The 16,935-nt window shown below is 42.3% G+C and overlaps 1 protein-coding gene across 3 annotated transcripts in view; it reads right to left on the reverse strand.

Annotated features, from left to right (window-relative positions):
- Positions 1-16,935, reverse strand: part of HECTD1 (HECT domain E3 ubiquitin protein ligase 1) — a 107,917-nt gene that overhangs the window by 73,867 nt on the left and 17,115 nt on the right. For all 3 annotated transcript variants that reach the window (XM_066277662.1, XM_066277664.1, XM_066277663.1), the window contains exons 3-4: positions 10,563-10,797; positions 5,053-5,280 (exon numbers count right to left, since the gene is read on the reverse strand). In XM_066277662.1, coding sequence (XP_066133759.1) covers positions 5,053-5,280; positions 10,563-10,797 — 463 coding nt within the window. The remainder of the gene's footprint in view (positions 1-5,052; positions 5,281-10,562; positions 10,798-16,935) is intronic.

Below are 16,935 nucleotides of genomic sequence, written 5' to 3' on the forward strand. Positions count from 1 at the left end.
TGGTCGCAATAGAGCGACGCCCCAGAGGGGCAGAGCGTCGCCCCCTGGTGGGCGTGCGGTGGATCCCGGTCGGGCGCATGCGGGAGTCTGACTGTCTCTCCCCGTTTCTAGCTTCAGAAAAGTACAAAAAAATAAAATAAAATAAAATAAAATTTTTATATTTCCAGCCAGACCAAGCGGTGGCACAGGGGACAGAGCATCGGACTGGGATGCGGATGACTCGAGTTCAAAACCCAGAAGTCGTCGGCTTGAGCAAGGGCTCACCAGCTTGAGCACAGGGTTACTGGCTTGACCATGGGATCATAGACAAGGCCCTCTGGTCACTGGCGTGAGCCCAAGGTCGCTCGCTGGCTTGAGCAAGGGGTTCCTCGCTCTGCTGGAGCCCCCCAGTCAAGGCACATATGAGAAAGCAATCAATCAACAACTAAGGTGCCACAATGAAGAACTGATGCTCCTCATCTCTCTCCCTTTGTCTGTCTATCCCTATCAGTCCCTCTCTCTGACACACACACACACACACACACACACACAAATTTAATATTTCTAAAACATTTCAATTTTAAAAATAAATGCATATCACTTTTATTTCTTTTATTTATTTTTTTGTATTTTTCCGAAGCTGGAAACGGGGAGAGACAGTCAGACAGACTCCTGCATGCGCCCGACCAGGATCCACCCGGCACACCCACCAGGGGCGATGCTCTGCCCACCAGGGGGCAATGCTCTGCGCCTCCGGGGCGTTGCTCTCTTTCGACCAGAGCCACTCTAGCGCCTGGGGCAGAGGTCAAGGAGCCATCCCCAGTGCCCGGGCCATCTTTGCTCCAATGGAGCCTTGGCTGCGGGAGGGGAAGAGAGAGACAGAGAGGAAGGAGAGGGGGAGGGGTGGAGAAGCAGATGGGCGCTTCTCCTGTGTGCCCTGGCCGGGAATCGAACCCGGGACTTCTGCACGCCAGGCTGACGCTCTATCACTGAGCCAACCGGCCAGGACCCATATCACTTTTATTTTTTAAAAATGCTAACATAGTGGCCTGACCTGTGGTGGCACAGTGGGATAAAGCATCAACACCTGGAACACTGAGGTTGCTGGTTCGAAACCTTGAGCTTGCCTGGTCAAGGCGCATATGGGAGTTGATGCTTCCTGCTCCTCCCCTTCTCTCTGTCTCTCTCTTTCTCTCTCACTCCTCTCTCTCTAAAAATCAATAAATAAAATATTTAAAAAAAAAATACTAACATAGTGTACTTTCTGCTTAATATTGAAAATTACTTCATTTTCCGCCTGACCTGAGGTGGTGCAGTGGATAAAAGCATTGACCTAGAATGCAGATATTGCCGGTTCGAAACTCTGGGCTTGCCTGATCAAGGAACATATGGGAGTTAATGCTTCCTGCACCTCCCCCCTTGCCCACTCTCTCCTTCTCTCTCTCTCCCCTCTCTAAAATGATTAAGTAAAATTTTTTTTCAAAATTAGGTGGAAAAAAAGAAAATTACTTCATTTTCATTATTGTTGTTGCTCTTGAATTCATAGGATCGGCTGATAAGGGTGGATGCCATTCTGATACCCAAAATGGGTGCTAACAAAGTAGGTCTTTTCCATAGATCTTGCCCAGACTCTCAATGAGCAGTGGTTCCAGACAATAACCCACCCACCCTGTCATTCCCACCTCCAGTCTTGTTCAGGCAATTCGCTGTGAGCAACCTTTCACTTATCCCTTCTTTTCTTCAACACTTCGTACTAGCCCTACTCCTCTGTGAGCTCAATTTTTCAATACATTAAAAACTTTCAGCCTGAGCAGGCGGTGGCGCAATGGATAGAGCATCAGACTGGGATGCCGAGGACCCAGGTTCGAGACCCCGAGGTCACCAGTTTGAGCGCAGGCTCATCTGGTTTGAGCAAAAGCTCATCAGCTTTGATCCAAGGTCACTGGCTCGAGCAAGGAGTTACTCGGTCTGCCGAAGGCCCGCAGTCAAGGCACATATGAGAAAGCAATCAATGAACTAAGGTGTCGCAATGCAAAAACAAAAAACTAATGATTGATGCTTCTCATCTCTCCATTCCTGTCTGACTGTCCTTGTCTATCCCTTTCTCTGACTCTGTCTCTGTAAAAAAAAAAAATTTCAAAGGAAAAAGAATGAGAATTAGCATTTGTTTTATGTCAAGCACTGTTATCTTGAGGTATAGCATCTCACAAAGCAAGAACACATTTCCAAATAAATCTTGTTTATTTTTTGCCTGACCAGGTGGTTCTTAGTGGTTGAAGTATCAACCTAGGAAGCTGAGGACCCAGACTCAAAACCCCAAAGTTGCCAGCTTTAGCATGAGCTCATCCAGGTTGAACGTGGCATCAAAGACAGTACCCCATGATGACTGGCTTGAGCAAGGGGTCAATGGCTTGGCTGGAGCTCCCTAGTCACGGCACATATGAGAAACCATTCAATGAACAACTAAAGTGCTACAACTACAAGTTAATGCTTCTCTCTCTCCCTCCCTTTCAATCTCTCTCTCTCTCCCTCTCTCGATCCCCCGCCCAAAAAATCTTCCTAAGCATATCTTTTAATAGCTGCAATAATCATTGAGTATTAGCCTCAGTTGAGTTTATCTATGTTCTTATATAAAGAATCAAGCCTGACCAGGCGCTGGCACAGTGGATAAAGCATTGGACTGAGATGTAGAGAACCCAGGTTCGAGACCCCAAGGTCGCCAGCTTGAGCAGGGGTTCATCTGGTTTGAGCAAGGCTCACCAGCTTGGACCCAAGGTTGCTGGCTCAAGCAAGGGGTCACTTGGTCTACTGTAGCCTCCGGTCAAGGCTCGTATGAGAAATCAATCAATGAACAACTAAGGAACCACAATGAAGAATTGATGTTTCTCATCTCTCTCCCTTCCTGTCTGTCTGTCCCTCTCTGACTCTCTCTGTCTCTGCCACATAAAAAAAAAAGTTTCAAAAGAAAGACTTATTTAGATTTATTTATTTATTTATTTATTTATTTTAGTGAGAGAGACAGAGACACAGAGAGACATGGAGGACAGACAGGGACAGACAGGCAGGAAAGGAGAGAGATGAGAAGCATCAATTCTTCACTGCAGCACCTTAGTTGTTCACTGATTGCTTTCTCACACGTGCCTCGACCAGGAGGCTCTAGCCAAGCCCATGACCCCTGGATCAAGCCAACAACCTGTGGGCTCAGGCCATTGATCATGGGGTCATGTCCATGATCCCATCCTAATCCAGTGACCCTGCGTTCAAGTTAATGAGCCCACACTCAAGCCAGACGAACCCAAGCTCAAGCTGGCGACCTCAGGGTTTCAAACCTGTGTCCTCTGCGTCCCAGGCTGACACTCTATCCACTGTGCCACTGCCTGGTCAAGCATGACTCATTCAGATTTATAAAGCCCACTTCCAATAATGAATAAAAAAAAACTGTCAACAGTAATATAAAAAACAGAAACATTCCTGATTTGTGATGCACAGTGGATAAAGCAGGGGTCGGGAACCTACGGCTCGTGAGCCAGCTGTGGCTCTTTTGATGGCTGCATCTGGCTTGCAGATAAATCTTTAATAAAAATATAATAACGTGGCCCTGGCCGGTTGACTCAGCGGTGGAGCGTCGGCCTGGCGTGCGGGGGACCCGGGTTTGATTCCCGGCCAGGGCACATAGGAGAAGCGCCCATTTGCTTCTGCACGCCCCCCTCCTTCCTCTCTGTCTCTCTCTTCCCCTCCCGCAGCCAAGGCTCCATTGGAGCAAAGATGGCCCGGGCACTGGGGATGGCTCCTTGGCCTCTGCCCCAGGTGCTAGAGTGGCTCTGGTCTCGGCAGAGTGACGCCCCAGAGGGGCAGAGCATCGCCCCCTGGTGGGCAGAGCTTCGCCCCTGGTGGGCGTGCTGGGTGGATCCCGGTCAGGCGCATGCGGGAGTCTGTCTGACTGTCTCTCCCGTTTCCAGCTTCAGGGGGGAAAAAAAAAAAAAAATATATATATATATATATATATATATATATATATATATAAACATTAAAAATATAAAACATTCTCATGTATTACAATCCATTCATTTCCTACTGCGCATGTTCGTGGATGCAGATGGCTGGAGCCAATCACAGCTGTCCTCCGGGACACCACCAAATTTTTATTGGATAATGCATAACATACACGAGTCGGTGTATGGCTCTCACAGAATTATATTTTAAAATATGTGGCGTTTATGGCTCTCTCAGCCAAAAAGGTTCCCGACCCCTGGGATAAAGCACTGACCTGGACCACTGAAGTTGCAGATTCAAAATCCTGGGCTTGCCTGACTGGGCAGTGGCACAGTGGATAGAGCGTCGGACTGGGATGTGGAAGACCCAAGTTCGAGACCCCAAGGTTGCCAGCTTGAGGGAGGGCTCATCTGGTTTGAGCAAAGCTCACCAACTTGAGCCCAAGGTCGCTGGCTCGAGCAAGGGATTACTTGGTCTGCTGAAGGCCCGCAGTCAAGGCACGTATGAGAAAGCAATCAATGAACAACTAAGATGTCGCAACGAAAAACTAATGATTGATGCTTCTCATCTCTCTGTCCCTGTCTATCCCTCTCGCTGACTCTATCTCTGTAAAAAAAAAAAAAAAAAAAAAAAAAAAAATCCTGGACTTACCCGGTGTCAAGGCACATACAACAAGCAATCAATGAATAACTAAAGTGAAGTAACTATGACTTCATACTTCTCACTCTCCCCCCTCTTCTCCCTGTAAATCAATAAAAATCTTAAAAAAAAAAAACCTAAAACACAGAAATAGTAATTTAGAGTATGGAAAGTGAGTTCTATGGTAAGTAGCATATCACTTTTATTTTATTTTGTTTCACTGCCAAACAAAAAATGATTACCACATAGAGACATAAAGTGAGAGAGAAGATGACAGAACCTCTACAGTGTACCACAGTTACAAATAGAGGACACTATAAAATCACTTTTGAAATGAAAATATACTGCTCACAAAAATTAGGGGATATTTATCACTTCATACTCGTTTTTGAAATATCCCCTAATTTTTGTGAGCAGTATACACAACAGTAATTTACTTACCTGATGGTCTTCATGCTTTAATAAACTAGACAGAGATTCCACACAAATTTCTAAAGAAGAATCTTGAGGTTCCATTTTGCCACAGAGTCTTGATACCACAGCCATGGCAGAGTGCAAGGTATCTTTATGAACCAGGTGTCCACTGTCACGAATGAAGGTAAGCACACAATTCAAACCACCAGCCTCAAAGACTGCTCCTGACTCACGAGTGCATATCAGTTCTAGCACCTGTAATAGTAAAACAAAATTAACAAAAGAATACAGTACACCTGACCTGTGGTGGCGTGGTGCATAGTGTCAACCTAGAACGCTGAGGTCTCCGTTTCAAAACCTTGGGCTTGCCTGGTCAAGGCATATGTGGGAGTAGATGCTTCCTGCTCCCCCCGCTAAAATGAATAAAGTTTAAAAAAAAACTATAGTAAGTTCAATTTTAATTTTCTAGAATCACAGAAAACATAGCGCCCTCCACATCAGTAGCCACATTTTAAAAAGTCAAGAAAATCAAAAGAAATTAATTGTATTTTTATTTAGTCCAATATATCCATGCATAATTTCAACATATAATATAAAAACTATAATACATTTTACATTCTCTTATGTATTAAATCTTCAAAACTAGATGTACATTTTATACTTACAACACATCTTAATTTGATGTAGCCACATTTAAAGTGTTTTGTTTTGTTTTGACAGAGACAGAGAGAGAGAGTCAGAGAGAGGAATAGATAGGGACAGACATACAGGAACGGAGAGAGATGAAAAGCATCAATCATCAGTTTTTCGTTGCAACACCTTAGTTGTTCACATATGATTGCTTTCTCATATGTGCCTTGACCGTGGGCCTTCAGCAGACTGCATAACCCCTTGCTAGGGCCAGCGATCTTGGGTCCAAGCTGGTAAGCTTTTTGCTCAAGCCAGATGAGCCTGCGCTCAAGCTGGCGACCTCGGGGTCTCGAACTTGGGTCCTCCGCATCCCAGTCCGATGCTCTATCCACTGCGCCACTGCCTGGTCTGGCTGAAGTGTTCAATACTCATATGACTACCATATTGGAAAGTGTAGGGTTAGATGCTGAAACATACATGGCATGCTAAAAAAAACAGCAATTTGCCTGACCAGTGGTGGCACAGCTGATAAAGCATTGACCCAAGACACTGAGGTTGCTAGTTTGAAACCCCAAGGTTACTCGCTCTGAGCGTAGGCTCCTCAGCGCAGAGTCGCTGGCTTGAGTGAGGGATCATCCACACAATCCCAAAGCTTGCCAGCTTTAGCCCAAAGGTCACTAGCATAAAAACCCAAGGTTGCTGGCTTGAGCAAGGGGACATTGGCACAGATCTGACCAAGGCACATATGAGAAGCAATCAATGCACAACTAAAGTGAAAGCAACTCTGAGTTGATGCTTTTCACCCTCTCTCCCCCTTCCTATCTCTCTCTCTCTCATCTCACTCTTTCCCCTTCCTCTGTCAAATCAATTAAAATAGTAAAAAAAAACAAAAAAACTACAAGTAATTTAGCTAAAGTTTGTAAAGATTCTAAACATTAAAAAAAAGTTTTCTGCCTGACCTGTGGTGACACAGTGGATAAAGCACTGACCTGGAGTCTACGACCATACCACCCTGAATGCGCCCGATCTGGTCATAAAGCACTGACCTGGAGTCTACGACCATACCACCCTGAATGCGCCCGATCTGGTCATAAAGCACTGACCTGGAGTCTACGACCATACCACCCTGAATGCGCCCGATCTGGTCATAAAGCACTGACCTGGAGTCTACGACCATACCACCCTGAATGCGCCCGATCTGGTCATAAAGCACTGACCTGGAGTCTACGACCATACCACCCTGAATGCGCCCGATCTGGTCATAAAGCATTGACCTGGAATGCTGAGATCACTGGTTCAAACAAAACCCGGCTTACCTGGTCAAGGGATATATAACAAGCAACTACTATGAGTTGATGTTTCCCAATCCACCCCCCCCCCCTTCTCTTTCTTTCTCTCCGCTCTCTAAAATCAATAGATAAAATCATTAAAAAAAAAAAAGGCCTGACTGGCTAGGCTTGAACACTACCCCCCCCCAGTCAAACACATGTGAGAAGCAATCACTGAACAACTAAAGTGACCCAACTACAAGTTGATGCTTCTCATCTCTCTTTCTTCTTATCTCTCTCTCACACAAAAAGTTTTTTTCAGTAATGATCATCCTCACTCTTACTCTGAACATCAAAACATTAAAAATCAACTTTTATTTCTAAATTATGTTAATGTTTAAGGTTTCTGATAGAACTAGAGTTAAAAGGGTTCATACATCATACCAAAAATTTAGACTTTATCCTGAAAGCAAGAAAAATGTTTTTGTTTCTTTTATTTTTATTTTTTTTAAGATTTTATTTATTCATTTAAGAGAGGAGGGGAGGAGAGAGGGAGGGGGAGGGAGGGAGGGAGGGAGGGAGAGAGAGAGAAAGAGAGAGAGAGAGAGAGAGAGAGAGAGAGAGAGAGAGAGAGAGAGAAGGGAGACACAAGGGGGGAAGAGCAAGAAGTATCAACTCCCATATGTGCCTTGACCGAGTAAGCCCAGGGTTTTGAACGGGCAACCTCAGCATTCCAGGTCGACGCTTTATCCACTGAGCCACCACAGGTCAGGCCTTTTTTTGTTTCTTTTTAAATTTTCTATTTTTCTGAAGTGAGATGCGGGAAAGCAGAGAAACAGACCCCACATGCATCCAACCAAGATCCACCCAGCATGCTCACTAGGGGGCAATGCTCTGCCCATCTGGGGTGTTGCTCTGTTACAACTGGGGCCATTCCTGTGCCTGAGGTGGAGGCCATGGAGCCATCCTCAGTGCCTGGGCCAACTTTGCTCCAATGGAGCCCTGGCTGCAGGAGGGGAAGGGAGAGATAAAGAGAAAGGAGAGAGGGAATGGTAGAGAAGTAGATGGGCATTTCTTCTGTGTGCCCTGGCTGGGTATCAAACTCAGGACTTCCAGGCCAACGTTTTACCACTGAGCCAACCAGCCAGGGCAAGAAAAATGTTTTAAGCAGGGAAATAATATGATCAAATTTTGTTAATAACTGTGGGAAATGGGAGTATGAGGAGACTTTAGACGCAAATGTAAAACTTTAAGCATTAACATTCAACAGAGGATGAAGGTTTAACTAACGCAGTACCAGCACTGACAAACAGAAGGGAATAAACTACAAAAGAAAATACAGGTCAATGAATAAGCAGGAGAATAAAATCCCAGCACTGGAAGAAATATGAAGTAATGTGATCAAGAGTATAAGAGGGGAACAAAAGCTCTGAACAAGAAAATTAATATTTCTTCCTCTGAGTCTAGAGACAGAAATAAATCTACAGATATAGAGGCAGAAAGTCCAGATAATAACAACTACAAACAGCGGCTCTCAAAGTGTGAGGAAGACATTTTTAGGGATCGTTTAAGTCAAAATTTTTTCATAATAATAATATAATTGATTTTATATAATTATATAAAATAATAAATTTTATATAATTAATAATATAACTGTCTTTTTCATTCTCATTCTCTAAGGAGTATAGAATTTTCCAGAAGCTATGTGAAGTGTGATACAGTAATCAAATAAATGCCGAAGCAAGTATGAGGATTTGGCTGTCTTTGATTAAGTCAGACATTTTTAAAGAGACTTGCAAAATACTTTACAATACTACTGTTCTCACTACTTTTTCATTAGTTTTGGACATGGTAATTTTTATTAAAAATTTAATGCATATATTATGAGTTTATTTTCAGATAAATATTTTTAATTTATCAGTTTTAATATCTAATATGGTAAATAAAAAGATAAACCTATATAACAAAGGCTCGGCAGGTGTCCTCAGTAAGACCTGTAAAGGAATCCTGAGATAGAAAGTTTACAAATTAGTGACCCAAAACAGCAAGAATCATACAAAAAACAGGAATCATAAGAGAATCATGTAAAATCTAAATGTGTTCACAAGTAGTTCCAATAAACTAATGACCCAGTAAGGATACTTTTAGAGTCACATACAGTTTATAATTAACCCCACCAAGAATAAAGAAAAACAACTAATTCTGAAAGAATATAGCAAAATAGCCTGACCAGGTGGTGGTGCAGTGGATAGAGCGTCAACCTGGGGCGCAGAGGACCCAGGTTAGAAACCCAGAGGTCCTGGCTAGAGTGCAGGCTCATCCGGCTTGAGCACGGGTTTACCAGCTGGAGCACAGATTCATAGACATGACCCTATAGTCACTGGCTTGAAGCCCAAGGTCACTGGCTTAAGCCCAAGGTCGCTGTTTTGAGCAAGGTGTCCCTCGATCTGCTGTACCCCTCCCCCTCTCAAGGCACATATGAGAAGCAATCAATGAACAGCTAAAGTGCCACAACTATGAATTGATAATTGTTATTTCTCTCCCTTCCTCTCTCTCTCTCTCTCCCTCTCTTTTTCTAAAAGAAAATAAATAAAAGAACATAGCAAAATAGCTAAATTGACACGCCTCAGAACCAGATTTCCTAATCTTCAAATTCGTAATCTTCAAATCTTGGCTCTGCAGCTACTTGGATCACTCCGAGCTAGTCACTTAATCTCGGTATGCTTGAATTTTTTTTCACGTCAAAGTAGAAATGATATGATATTAGTGGCACTTACCACATACAAAACTGTCATTAAGCTTAAATAAATTAAATAAAGATGTATACCTGAAATTTATGTGATGTAATTAACCAAAATTATCTCAAAAAAATGTTTTAGCCTACTAAATGAGTTAATACATATGAAGTATTTAGTATACTAGCGGTCTGTGTTAGTTGCTGTGTTGGTGGTTTTTACTATTTTCACACAAAAATCACTTTGGCTGAGAATAGAGACAATCTCTCTCTAAAGTGTTAGTGCCTACCAGAACTGAGGAGCACTGAGGCAGCAAAGAGCATTATCAGTGACCTCCAATTTTCCTTCAAAGGTAGTATTTCTTTTCCCAACCCATATGGAATCTCTTCTGGTGCCACAAGGACTGTGGCTTCCACTGTTCTCAATCACTCTCAATAAAATAAGACTGGTAATGGAAAGAATTATACATTTTTTATACTTAAGGAGATCTTCAGGCCCTGGCCGGTTGGCTCAGCAGTAGAGCATCAGCCTGGCGTGTGGAAGTCCCGGGTTCAATTCCCATTCAGGGCACACAGGAGAAGGGCCCATCTGCTTCTCCACCCTTCCCCATCTCCTTCCTCTGCCCCCCCCCCCCCGCAGCCAGGGTTCCACTGGAGCAAAGTTGGACCGGGCGCTGAGGTTGGCTCCATGGCCTCTGCCTCAGGAGCTAGAATGGCTCTGGCTACAATAGAGGGACGCCCCAGATGGGCAGAGCATCGCCCCTTAGTAGGCATGCTGGGTGGATCACAGTCAGGCACATGCGGGAGTCTGACTGCCTCCCTGCTTTTCACTTTGTAAAAATACAAAAAGAAAAAAAACCCCAAAGAGTGATTTTCAAATAGGCCAATAAATAATTAAGACTTACCTTTACACATTGCTCAGCTAAGTCTCTGCTGGTCCTGTTGTTAAGTTCAACCACAACCAAACGATTACAAAGTGCTTTTATAGCTCCATCTACCCCAACAATTCTTCGGGTGCACTCTGCTGATACATCCAGGTAGTATGTTATGGCACGAGCCGTTACCTCTAACACATTGTCTGGAGCACTTTCATCAAGAAAAATTTTGCAGAGGGCTGGTAAGAAAGTGCGAGGAGGACATCTGTAGTAAAAGAAATCATGTTATACTTAAAATTACTAAATTCTTAACATCAAAATAGTAATAAAACAATAGGTAAAACTATAAAATAATATATCATATTCAATACTGGGTCACATGTACAGTAGGAAATACTTCATACATTGCTTTTAATTCTATAATAATGCTCACATGCTAATTTCATCATTGCTAGAAATATCCCTTATAAACAGTTTAAAGTAGAAGCATTAACTTAAAACCCTGTTAAAAATATTCCTATTCAATACTAGGCTAGAACATCAACTGCTCTGTGAAATTATTCCTAACCACCTCAAATCATTAAGTGCTACTTTCATGTTCTTAAAGCCTGATAAAATTTTCACTTTATTTCCTTATTTGCATTAAGAGCTCCTGAAGGCCAGGGATATTCTTTAATTCGTATTTTATGGGAAAAAATGTTGATTTGGGGTTTAACAGACCAGGGTAAAACACAGAACATAATAGCTATGTAACTTTTCTGGTCCTGTTTCCTCATTTGTAAATCAAAGATATATCTAAACAATATCTACTTTATTATATAGATATTATGAAGATTAAATGAAAGTATATACGTACATGAAACAGTATCTTACAACCATATTAAACTAATTAACTTTCACTCCCCTTCCCTTCTATGAACAGTCTAACACATGCTATATAAACCTATATAAGACAGTTTTATCAAAGCAGAATTTTTGAGTTATCAATAATATCCCCTATGTTTTAAACAATATTTAAAATATTAAAGACTACTTCTTACCTGTGGTGACACAGTGATAAAGCGCCGACCTGGGACACTGAGGTTACCATTTCAAACCCTGGGCTTGCCCAGTCAAGGCACATATGAGAAGCAACTACTAAAGGATGAGGCTTCCTGCTCCTCCCCTACCCTCTTCTCTCTCTCCCCTCTCCTCTCTAAAATCAATTAATAAAATCTTAAAAAAAAGAAAGAAAGAAAAAGAAGGGAAAACTCCTTTAAAAAATCTAATGTCATTTTTTTTAAAGAAATAGAATAAAAAATCACCAGGTTTGTATGGAACCATAAAAAAACCCCGAATAGGCAAAGCAATTCTGAGGAAAAAGAAGGAAGCCAGCAGTATCACACTACCTGACTTCAAATTATACTACAGAGCCACGATCATCAAAACAGTATGGTACTGGCAGAAAAACAACATACAGACCAATGGAACAGAATTGAGAGCCCAAAATTAAAACCACATATATATGGACAAATAATCTATGACAAGGGAGCCAAAAACACACAAGGGAGAAAAGAAAGCCTCACCAATAAATAGTGCTGGGAAAACTGGAAAGCCACATGCAAAATAATGAAACCTGACTACAGATTGTCCCCCTGCACAAAAATTAATTCAAAATGGATCAAAGACCTAAATATAAAATCTGAAACAATAAATTACATAGAAGAAAACATAGGTACTAAACTCATGGACCTTGACTGTAGAAAACAATTTATGAATTTGACCCCAAAGGCAAGGGAAGTAAAGGCAACAATAAATGAATGGGACTATATCAAACTAAAAAGCTTCTGCATAGCAAAAGAAATTAACAACAAAACAAACAGGCAGCCAACCAAATAGGAAATGATATTTGGCAACAACAGCTCCAATAAGGAGTTAATATCCAAAATATATATAAAACTCCCAGAGCTCTCTACCCAAACAAGAAGCAATCCAATTAAAAAATGGGTAGAGGACCTGAACAGACATTTCTCCCAAGAGGACATCCAAGTAGCCAACAGATATATGAAAAAATGCTCATTTTCACTAGCTATTCAAGAAATACAAATCAAAACTACAATGAGATACCACCTCACACCTATTAGATTGGCTATTATCAATAAGACAGGTAATAACAACTGTTGGAGAGGCTGTGGAGAAAAAAGAACCCTCATCCACTGCTGGTGGATATGAAAATTAGTGTAACCATTATGGAAGAAAGTATGGTGGTTCCTCAAAAAATTAACCCTTTGAGTAGTATGAATGTTCATGTACTTCCTCACTCAAAGGGTTAACAAAAAACTCACTACTCAAAGGGTTAAGAATAGAACTATCATATGATCCAGCATCCCTCTATTGGGCATTTACCCCAAAAACTCAAAAACACTGGTACGTCAAGACACATGTACCCCCTTGATCATGGCAGCATTATTCACAGTGGCTAAGACATGGAAACAACCAAAATGTCCTTCCATAGAGGACTGGATAAAGAAGATGGGGTACATATATATATACAATCGAATACTACTCGACCATAAGAAATGATGACATATTGCCATTTACGACAACATGGATGGGACCTTGAGAACATATATACAGAATTGAGTGAAATAAGTAAATCAGAAAAAGCTAAGAACCGTATGATTTCACACATAGGTGGGATGTAAAACTGAGACTCGTAGAGCAGACATAGATAAAAGTGAAGTGGTTGCCAGGGGGAGGAGGATATGGGGGAGGGAGTGTGGGGAAAGGTTGGGGGAAAGGTGTAAAAAGGGCAAATATAAAGTGACAGAAAATGATTTGACTTTGGGTGATGCGTATATAATATAATCAACAGTTCAAATGCTATAGAAATGTTTACCTGAAACCTATGTACTTTTATTTTTATTGATCAATGTCACCCTGTTAAATTTAATTTTCTAGTATGACCAGGCCCAGTGGTGCAGTGGATAGAGCATCAGACTGGAACATGGAGGACCCAGGTTTGAAACCCTGAGGTCCCCAGCTTGAACGTGGGCTCATCTGGCTTGAGCACTGGCTCACCAGCTTGAGTGCAGGATCTCTGGCTTGAGCTTGGGATCATAGACATGACCCCATGGTCACTGGCTTGCGCCCAAAGGTTGCTGGCTTGAAGCCCAGGGTTGCTGGCTTGAACCCAAGGTTACTGGCTTGAACAAGGAGTCCCTCGTTCTGCTGTAGTCCCCCAGTCAAGGCACATATGAGAACGCAATCAATGAACAACTATGGTGCTGCAATGAAGAATTGATGCTTCTCATCTCTCTCCCTTCCTGTCTGTCTCTCTCTCTGTCCTCTCTCTGTCTCTCTCTATCTCTGTCACACACACACACACAAAAATTAATTTTCTAAATAAATTTTTTTAAAAGTTATTAAAGACTATAATTTAAATTCAGTTAAAATCTCAGTTATATAACATCAGGTACATCATTCCACATCTTTGTATACAGGCTAAAAGTAACACAAAATATTACTCCCCATGGTTTGGTGAGATTATTTTTCCTCCAATTTTTAGTGTGTGCGTGCATATCTTTAACAGCTTTTAAAAAATATCCATATGAACTTTAAAGTAACTCTACTCTTTGATATCTGCTTAGATGATTTTAACTTAAGAGATACAGCATCAGGAATTTACCACAAAGATTTTAGAAGTTCTCTTGCATTCAACGTTTGACCAGCCACTGATTAAACACGAGCAGTTTTATTAACCAGCAACACTTTTTTAATTCTCATTTTCTTTTTTTTTTTTAATTTTTTTTTTATTTATTCATTTTAGAGAGGAGAAAGGGGGGGGGAGAGAGAGAGAGAGAGAGAGAGAGAAGGGGGCAGGAGCAGGAAGCATCAACTCCCATATGTGCCTTGACCAGGCAAGCCCAGGGTTTCGAACCGGCGACCTCAGCATTTCCAGGTCGACGCTTTATCCACTGCGCCACCACAGGTCAGGCTTAATTCTCATTTTCTATTGAAGAAAATAAAACTTACGCTGCAGAGGCGGTGGTACCTCAGCATGACAATTTAGCCGATGGGTCCCACCATAAAGGGAGGACCAGCCTGACCAAGCGGTGGTGCAGTGGATAGAGTGTAGGTCTGAGATGCGGAGGACCCAGGTTTGAGACCCCAAGGTCGCCAGCTTGAGCACGGGCTCATCTGGTTTGAGCAAAAGCTCACCAGCTTGGACCCAAGGTCACTGACTCGAGCAAGGGATTACTCGGTCTGCTGAAGGCCCGCGGTCAAGGCACATATGAGAAAGTAATGAATGAACAACTAAGGTGTTGCAACACGCAACGAAAAACTAATGACTGATGCTTCTCACCTCTTCATTCCTGTCTGTTCCTATCTATCCTTCTCTCTGACTCTCTCTCTGTCTCTGTGTAAAAAAAAAACTGGGGGGGGGGGACCAAAATCACAAAGAGAGCAGGAGGTAGCAAACATTCCCAACACCCAGTACAAATTATTTCCATTTGCAGAGAGCTTGGCCATAGATTGTAGAAATAGGGACCCATTACAGAGTGTCATCTCAGGCTACCAAATCCATCCAAAACTAACATGTAGTCTCAGTTTGGAGTTCCTTCTCTTTGACCTGAAGATCCAGGCCATCAGAAGTCACTTGTAATTTTTCTGGGGAGGAAATGCTTTGTGACCAAGAAATAGTCCCTTTCTGAGGTAAGATCAGAAGACTGACTAGCATATCAGAATCTTAAAGCATTTCTGTTGCTTTCAATATATGCATACGTAATAAACTGAAGAGATGAAGAGAGATTGTAAAAGTGTCATATTACACAGTCTAAAAAAGTAATTTATTTTCTTTAGAAAATAGCTTTTCAATAGTGAATAAAATGTTGAAGTTGACAGTCCTTGAATCAAATAAGAATGAATCTACAATATACATTATATTAAAAGTAAAAGTATTCATCCACATTTCTTAACCAGGACAAAAACTGCAATACAAAAAAGAATTTTTTTTTAAGAAAAACATAGGCTGTGCCCAGTTGGCTCAATAGTAGAGCGTTGGCCCTGTGTGTGTAAGTCCCGGGTTCGATTTCCAGTCAGGGCACACAGGAGAAGCACCCATCCGCTTCTCTACCCCTCATCTTCACCCCCTTACCCTTCTCACTATCTCTCTTCCCCTCCTGCAGCCATGGTTCAACTGCTTTGAGCAAAGTTGGCCCTGGATACTAAGGATGGCTCCATGACCTCACCTCAGTTGCTAAAATAGCTCGGTTGCCAAGCAACAGAGCAATAGCCCCAGATGGGCTGAGCATTGCCCCCTAGAGGGCTTGCTGGGTGGATCCCAGTCAGGGCACATACAGGAGCCTGTCTCTCTGCCTCCCTGCCTCTCAATTAAAAAAAAAAAACTAAGAAAACCACTTAGTGTACCTATTTACCCATGTATAAGACACTCCCATGTATAAGATGCACCTTAATTTTGGGGCCCAAAATTTGAAAAAAATTGTATTACATAAAGGTATTGAACTCGTTTAATTCATCATAAAATTCATACAACTCCTCATCACTGTCAAAACTCTCATCCAAGGCCCTGGCCAGTTGGCTCAGTGGTAGAGCGTCGGCCTGGCGTGCAGAAGTCCTGGGTTCGATTCCCGGCCAGGGCACACAGGAGAAGCGCCCATCTGCTTCTCCACCCCTCCCCCTCTCCTTCCTCTCCGTCTCTCTCTTCCCCTCCCGCAGCGAGGCTCCACTGGAGCAAAGATGGCTGGGCGCTGATGATGGCTCCTTGGCCACTGCCCCAGGCGCTAGAGTGGCTCTGGTCACGACAGAGCAACGCCCCGGAGGGGCAGAGCGTCGCCCCCCCACCCCCCGTGGGCGTGCCAGGTGGATCCCGGTCGGGCGCATGCGGGAGTCTGTCTGTCTATCCCCATTTCTAGCTTCAGAAAAATACAAAAAAACAACAACACTCTCATCCATTAGCTTGTCCTCATCTGCGTCTAATGACAAATCACTGTCTTCAACAATAAGCACAAAAACAAGTGCGAAAAAGAGGGAAATGCAAGTAAAAAAAAATCTACGACCACTATATAAGATGCACCCAGTTTTCAGACCCCAAATTTTTAGAAAAGGAGTGCATGTTATACATGGGGAATACAATAACTTAGTTTAGATATTTCATGGGAATGTCGTCCATATTCACAAATCTGGGGAAAGAATGTTCCTGCTGTGATGAATTTCCTGAATAAGTATAATTAAAGGATCAATTTTTTTTAAACGTTCTAAACATAGGTTCTCAGATTTTAACTGTGATTAATTTTATTTCTAAGAGAAAAATAAAGCTGGTCTGCACACATAAAAGCTTCTTTCATGTCAGCCATAATGAAACCTGCTTTGTGAACTTTTTAAATGAACAGTATAAAATATC

Source organism: Saccopteryx bilineata, chromosome 4, assembly GCF_036850765.1.
Source record: "Saccopteryx bilineata isolate mSacBil1 chromosome 4, mSacBil1_pri_phased_curated, whole genome shotgun sequence".
NCBI classification, from domain to species: domain Eukaryota; kingdom Metazoa; phylum Chordata; class Mammalia; order Chiroptera; family Emballonuridae; genus Saccopteryx; species Saccopteryx bilineata.